The sequence below is a fragment of the Echinops telfairi genome, unplaced genomic scaffold (assembly GCF_000313985.2).
Source record: "Echinops telfairi isolate 266 unplaced genomic scaffold, ASM31398v2 ScPeMD7_23;HRSCAF=83, whole genome shotgun sequence".
In the NCBI taxonomy this organism is placed as follows: domain Eukaryota; kingdom Metazoa; phylum Chordata; class Mammalia; order Afrosoricida; family Tenrecidae; genus Echinops; species Echinops telfairi.
In genome coordinates, this window is record NW_022103920.1 from 80,167,916 (window position 1) to 80,175,459 (window position 7,544).

Sequence of the window (7,544 nt, forward strand, 5' to 3'; positions counted from 1 at the left end):
ATTGGTACAGATGGCAGCTTGAAACACAGGGAATCCAGAATAGATTAGCTAGATAAAACCAATTACAAGAATCTAAGTATAGACTCCTCCCTGGGGAATGGACAGCAGAGAAGAGGGCGGAGGGAGATGTCGGACAGTGTAACTTATGGCAAAACTATAATAATTTATTAATTATGAAGTGTTCAGGAGGGAGGGGGGAAATGAGCAAACGATATTGAGGGCTAAAGTAGAGGGCAAATGTGAGATTGATGAGGGCAACAGGTGTATGTACATATGTGCTTGACTCAATGGATGTATATAGGGACTTTGATAAGAATTGTACGAGCCCTCAATAAAATAATTTTTAAAAAAAACTCACCATGGGTTTATTTTGGAATTAACAGAACAAAACAAAACACCCTTGACTTCCCTGAAGAATTAGTAGACTATCTTTTCTGATTATAAAAATCTTTTCTTTCCTTTGTTGTCCAATTACTTGAACTCAATGCCAAATTTTGATACTCCATGATGGCAACTTGTGACATATGTAAGTCCTTCCTGCATATGCCTTATATTTTAAACAAATTCTGTGTCAGAAAAAGATTTGATTTCAATAGGAACTAGAGGAAAAGCATTGCTAAGCACCTGTTTTATATGTGTTATTAAGCAAGACCTAGTGAGCCCTTTTAATTTTGTGTATTTCTCTTTTGATTAGAAAACTTTGTGTGATGTTATTCTCATGGTCCAGGAAAGAAAGATACCTGCTCACCGTGTTGTCCTTGCTGCAGCCAGTCATTTTTTTAATTTAATGTTCACAAGTAAGTATCTTTAAATAAAACATGTCATGATTTTTTTCTGTAGGGTCTTTTAAACCCACTGCTACAAAGTCAATTCCAACTCATCGTGAACCCTATTTAGAATTTTTGAGGCTGTATAAGACTTTATGGGAGCAGACAGCCTCATCTTTCTCCCTTGGAGCAACTGGTGGGTTTGAACCTTTATTTAAAATTGGCACCATGCTTCCTTGGGTCTTCTCAGGCCCTTCAAAAAGTCCATGAATAAATTGTGCTAACTTTTCACTCCATCTTTCCATGAACTTTTTGAAGCCCCTCATATATGAAAATATGCCATTTCCCTAGTTTTACAAAGCACTTAAGAACCGTTGGGCCCATAGAACAGTTAAAAAAGGTTAAAAATAGCATGATAATTCATCATTGAAAAATGTACTTTAATTGGATTTAAAGGGCAAATGCTTTATTGATAGAGATAAAGCATCTGCTTGAATGCCAGGTGTTATTTTTAACTTCAGGTAGAAAGGCAGATGAGCAGATAAGTCTCATGGCACATTATTTAGCACATTAAGCTTAAAAAGGGAAGAAAGAAGTGAGTTCTAGCTTGTACTCAGTAACTTATGAGAGCTGGAACCCAGCGAGACTGCCTTGTTTTTCTACATCTTTCACATTTTCCATCTCTGACAGAGGACAGGCTTACCATTTTTCTAAATCTTGTTTCAATGGAAAATATTTGTTTTCCTTATGTGACAGATTTCTGCCTTATATAGGTTTCAACTGTCACATGTTTTACTGCACTCGAAGAACCCTAGGTTTGGAGTTGACTACTGAGTTCCAAGTTGTGGGTCTTCTGCTCAGTGCTGTTTATGAATTTGATTGGGTTAAATCATTTATGTGCCTCAGGTATTCTCTTTGGGACCCTGGTAACCTACCAAGGTTTGTAGGAGGTGTGAGATCTTTGCAGGCTATAGTTGACGTCTGTATCCCTGTCATTGTGTCTTAGGTTTTATTTGTGCTATAATTAGGAAATAATGAAATATCAGAAACTACACTAGTAATTTCAGTAAAATACTTCATAGGCTTGTTCAAGCTACATCAAAAGAACATTGCTAATTGCAATTTAAAAGAGTACTACTAAATTACTTTGCAAGATAAAGGATAAACTTAATCTAGCTTTAAGACTTTTCCCTGGAGATTTTTTAAAAGAAGAGGCCTGGGGTAGGGTGCACTGGTTAAACACGCGGTTGCTAACTGAAAAGGTCCGCTGTTTCAACACATTTCAGTGACTGCACAACTGCCTGTCTGCTTCCGCGAAAGAAACCTTGTTATCACACGGGGTCACTATGAGTCAAAATATACTCAGGAATATACGACAACACACCAGTTTCTCAGATTACGTTCATGTAAAGCACTTGTCATCTGTAGACAGTGAATTTGCATTTATTATAGGAACATTGTCTTTCTGGGGTATTTTCTCCCAGAGAAATTAATCCTGTGAGTTTTCCCCATATTTCACATGGCCTGGAATGCTCTGGTTCCTCAGTTACCCTAGTGGTCGTACTGATGCTGTTCATGCTTCTACCTTTCCTTTAGCTAACATGCTTGAGTCAAAGTCCTTTGAAGTAGAACTCAAAGATGCCGAACCTGACATTATTGAACAACTTGTGGAATTTGCTTATACTGCTAGGTGAGTTAAAGTTTGTGATTTAGAGGGTTAAAGTTGACATCTGTATTGGCAAAGCAAAGTATTTTGTTTTGTTTTTGGCAAAGTATTGTTGTAACTGACATCCACCAAATTTTTCAGAAAAAAGAACTGTAAGGACAAAAAAGGGGGTTGGGAATTCTATAGCATATTAAGTATAGGAATGAAAACATTAATTTTAGTTTAAAATTAAGTGCTAGTAGAATATAATCTGTTGTAATATAATTTAAATCATGAAGAAATGGTGGGAAATTAATAGTCACTTTAATTTTCAGGATTTCTGTGAATAGCAACAATGTGCAGTCTTTGTTGGATGCAGCAAACCAGTACCAGATTGAACCTGTGAAGAAAATGTGTGTTGATTTTTTGAAAGAACAAGTTGATGCTTCAAATTGTCTTGGTAAGAAATCAAATAGGTGTTTTAATAAGGAAGAAAATAGTCATCTGACCTTATTGATGGTTGATCCCCTAGTAATGAATTTTAAGAGGAGCTTGGGAGGGAGATATTTTAACCTGGGCAGTAACTAATCCATCAAGTGTAAACTCTTTCCAGAATAAAATATGACTTTAATCTTTTTTTTTTTTAGTATCTAGGCTAAGGAGTAAAATTTACATTTTGTGGTGGTATGGTATACAATATAACATAAATATGAATTTTTGATTTTGCTTAAGACTTTGGTATGCCAAAGTCTTTGCTACATATTTTACTTGCATTAACTCATTTAATCCTCACAGAGATATCATCTCCACTTCGCAGATGAGGAAACAGGTTATGCAAATTGCTTGAGGTCACATAGCTAGTCTATGGAGGAGCTAGGCTTAGTGTTCATGGCAGAGGGCTTAAGAAAAGGAATTGGGCTGGATGGAAGCAGGGAGGGGAGCAGCTATGCAGATGAATATACTGATGAAAAATGTAAAAAGATAGCCGTGCATTCACATCAGGGTTGGGGGAGCTTTTTTCTGCCATAGACCGTTTGGAAATGTAACAGCATTCATAAGCTACGGTGGTCAAACATAACTAACTCATCCCTAATGTGATGGCTGGGACTGCCTCTCTTAGGTCAGGGGTAAGTGTGTAGAGCTGTTTTTGATGATTTAAAGGGCAGGACCCTCCCCACCCCTGGTCTACATATTAAAAAGATCCCTGTAATGGGACCTAAATGCCTAGCTTCCAGTCTCTGTATAACGAAGACAGCCTACAATCAGTCCCCCATCGCTTTGGGACATAGTTTGGGCTCAGTTCATCAATAAATATATGTAATCCTGATTCTTAAGTTTATGTCCCCCTTTATAAACAAATATTATTATAAAACACGATAATGTAATTAAGGGAAATCATGGAAGATGATGATTTGTGTCTATTTCTCTCACTTCCTAGCGCTCTAAATTTCTTACTTATTTGATTCAACTGGAAGGAAAAACAGATGTACTAGGGAGCAGATGTGGAGGTAGAAAGCATCTGGAGTGAGTTGGTGCTAAGCATATGAGGCCTTCTGAGGAAACCAGCTAAGAGTTTTACCTGGGGGGGATGGCTTCTGTCATCCTTGTTGACAAAGCTCGGAGGGAGGATAGCTCAGCTACCCCAAACCTGGCTAAATCTCGGTGAAGATAGTGACCCAGCCAGCTGAGCTGCTGCCTGTTTTCTGTTTAGCCTTGGATGTGACTCTGAGATTCAGATGGAGTAGAATTCTATCTTAGATTTCACTACTTGAGAATTAGCTACTGTCTAGGAGATCACAACAATCTGTCTTTCACAAGTGCTAAAGGCACTAGGGCAGCTTATGGAACTGGGAAAAGATCATATAAAGTTAAAGGAAACCTAGTAGTTTCAAGAAGAGGAAATCAGTTATTTTGTTTGTTTCAGAAACATTTTGAAGCTTTTGAGAATTAAGTGAAGGTTTACAGAATAAATCATCATTTTTTATAAATTTTAGTGATTAGCCTCTTGTCTGATATGTCATTGACAATTTTCCCTCGATCTATGACTACTCTTATGGTGAGGTCTTTTGATGCGCGTAAGTGTCTTTATTTTTAGGAGGTCTCGATCATCTGGGGGTTTTTTGTTTTTGTTTTTTTGATCATCTGTTTTTTACCTGTGTATTTTTTCATTATATTTGTTAGTGTTTTTATGCCACATATTAGGGCCCCTAAGCCTGATCCTATTATTTCATTGATGACCTTTAGAGTTCTAGGGATTATATTTAGGTTTTTAATCTATCTTGAGTTCTTTTTTGTATATGGTGTGAGGTAGGTCCTATTTTCATTCTTCTGCAGATGGAGATCCAATTTTGCCATCACTATTTGTTCCATTTAATGTGTTTTGACCTTTTATGGGAGATCAGCTATCTGTAGATGAATGGATGAATGGATTGATTTCTGAGTTCTCTGTTCTGTTCCATTTGTGTATGTGTCTACCGTTTTCCCAGTACCATACAGTTTGACCATCATGGCTATATACCATATATACTCGTGTATAAGCTGAATTTTTTGGCACTTTTTTTTATGCTGATTTCACACGTTTATTCATCAAAGGGATAGCACATTTTATAGTCAGTATATATTCTAACTTAACATTTTGGCATACACAGTCACACATTAGGCAATAATACATCAAAGGTGGCTTACTTTACTGGTAGAGAGCTCAAAGTGGCGTGGTGTCCTTTCTAGGTCTGCCACCGATAGGGTTTTTATACATTGAGGTAAACAACTTTACTTAGTCACACATTACGTCAATGGCCTTGTCTGGTAGTTTTTTTCAGCACATTTTTTAATGCCATTTTTGTGGTAAAATTAGGTGCCTCCGCTGATATTCAGGTCAGCTTATACTCGAGTATATACAATAGGAAGTTTTGAGATTGGGAAGTGAGAGGTCTCCTATTTTGTTGTTCTTATTTTTCTGTACTTTATAGCCTACACCTACTCCTTATGGGAAAGAAAGAAATTTGTTATTGTTCTTATATATAGACCTCAAATTACACATGTTATATTTAAGATGACTAGTAGTATAATGGGTTACAAGTTATCTGAAAACTGCAAGATGCCCCACAGGAGAAAGATGAGGATTTCTATGCCTATAAAGAGTTATCGTCTTGAAACCCCCAGGGACAGTTCTAGTCGGACCTATAGCGTCACCATGAGTCAGAATTCAATGAATAGCAGTGTGCTTTCTCTTAAGTAATACTTTGCTTATCCTAGGTCTCTTTCTTTTCCATATAAAATTGGTGATTAGTTTTTCTTTCTTTAATGGATGCTGGAATCTGTATCAGAATTGCATTGTATTTATAGATTTCTTTGGGTAATATTAAGGAGCCCTGGTGGCATAGTGGTTCCATGTTTGACCGCCATCAGCAAGGTCTGCAGTGTGAAACCATCAACTGCTCTGCAGGAGGAAGATGGGGTTTTCTAGGCCCATAAGCAGTTAAAGTCTCAAAAACTCACAGGCGCAGTTCTACCCTGTCCTATAGAGTCGCTATGTGTCAGTATTGACTTGATGGCAGTGAGGTTTTGGGGTAGTAGTAAATGGAGCACTGATGACATATAGTGGGTTACTCATTGGCCTGCTAACCACCAGTTCAGCAGTTCAAAACTATCAACTGCTGTGAGGGAGAAAGAGGAGGCTTTCTACTCCCATAAAGATTTACAGCCTCAGAAATCCTCAGGGTGTGATTCTGCTCTGTCCTGTAGTGTCGCTATGAGTCAGAATTGACTCAGTGGTAGTGAGTTTAGTTTGTTGGGTTTTAGGGTTTTTTTTTTGCAGGGTGGGCGGCGGGTAGAGGGAGGTGTGGGTTGAGTAGTATTCACATTTTCACAATATGAAGTCTTCCTTTCCATGAATATTGTATCTTCCATTTATGTAGATCTCTTTTTTGTAGTAATATTTTATAGGGGTTTTTTGTATAACTCTTTGTTTTTCTGGTTGTTTAATCCTATGTATTTTATCTTTGGAGGGGGGCTATTGTAAATGGTATTGTTTTCTTGATTTCCTGTTAAAAGCTTTCTTTGTTAGCATATAGGAATTTGATTGATTGATTTTTGTATGTTAATCATATACCCCACGGAATCAATTAGTTTCAACAATTTTCTTACCAAGTTTTGGGGCGTTTTCTGTGTATAGAATTATATACTTAAGTAGAGAGTGTTTCATTTCTCCTTTGCCAATTTGATGCCTTTGATTTCCTTTTGCCGCCCAATACCTCTACCTAAGACTTAGAGTACAATATTAAGTAGGAGTGGTGATAAAGGGCATCATTATCCGATTCTTATTTACAAAGGGAATACTTTCAGTTTAGGGGGGAAAAATTCTTAAACAGTCAAAATGGTGGTTCAAGTAGTCAAATTTAATGTGTAAAATGAAGGGTTTTTAAAAGTAGAAAAGAGCCATCTTGGAACCTACAGAGGCCTGCTGGTCTGTGTTTGTCTGGGTAAACTAGAAAAACAAATCCATAGACACTCATATGTGTATAGGAAACAGCTTTATATACAAGAGCAGTTGAATATTGAGAAAAATCCCAGCCCAGTCCATAAGTCCAATATTAACCCATATGTCCAATACCAATCTACAAAGTCCTCTTCAGACTCACGAAACACATGCAGTGACATCGAATGCAGGATGATCACAGGCCAATGGGTAGAAAGTCTTTGGATCCACTGGTGGTGTAAGCCTTTCAGCACTAGCAGGCGTCTCCACGTGGCTTCTCCAGTTCCCAAGGCATGGGGTCTATCAGCATAATGCCATGTATCTTGTCAGTAGAGCGTCTGTTAAGAAGTTTGAGCATTGTCAGTAGAGTCTCCAAAGAAGTGAGCCGAGAGAAAGAGTCAGTCTTATCTCTGGCCTCCAAGGAGGAAATCCAGGAATTCCCAGAATTCTCAGGCGAAGGCCAGGCCCACAAAGAGGCCTCATTGGCTGTGATCTGATGTGGGGAACAAAGGATTTCTCTTAAGTTGTCTCCCCAAAATATGTACCAAACTTAGCCGCGTTAGCGTAACTGTTCTTTAGACAGCGAAAGTAAGTCAGAGGTTATTCTCCTTAACATCAGTCATCTTTAGTGGCTAGACTATTAGTCTGACTCACC

The 7,544-nt window shown here is 37.8% G+C and overlaps 1 protein-coding gene across 2 annotated transcripts in view; it reads left to right on the forward strand.

The window, feature by feature from the left end:
• Positions 1-7,544, forward strand: part of KLHL7 (kelch like family member 7) — a 73,661-nt gene that overhangs the window by 23,342 nt on the left and 42,775 nt on the right. For both annotated transcript variants that reach the window (XM_004702715.2, XM_045288855.1), the window contains exons 2-4: positions 695-797; positions 2,364-2,457; positions 2,748-2,872. In XM_004702715.2, coding sequence (XP_004702772.1) covers positions 695-797; positions 2,364-2,457; positions 2,748-2,872 — 322 coding nt within the window. The remainder of the gene's footprint in view (positions 1-694; positions 798-2,363; positions 2,458-2,747; positions 2,873-7,544) is intronic.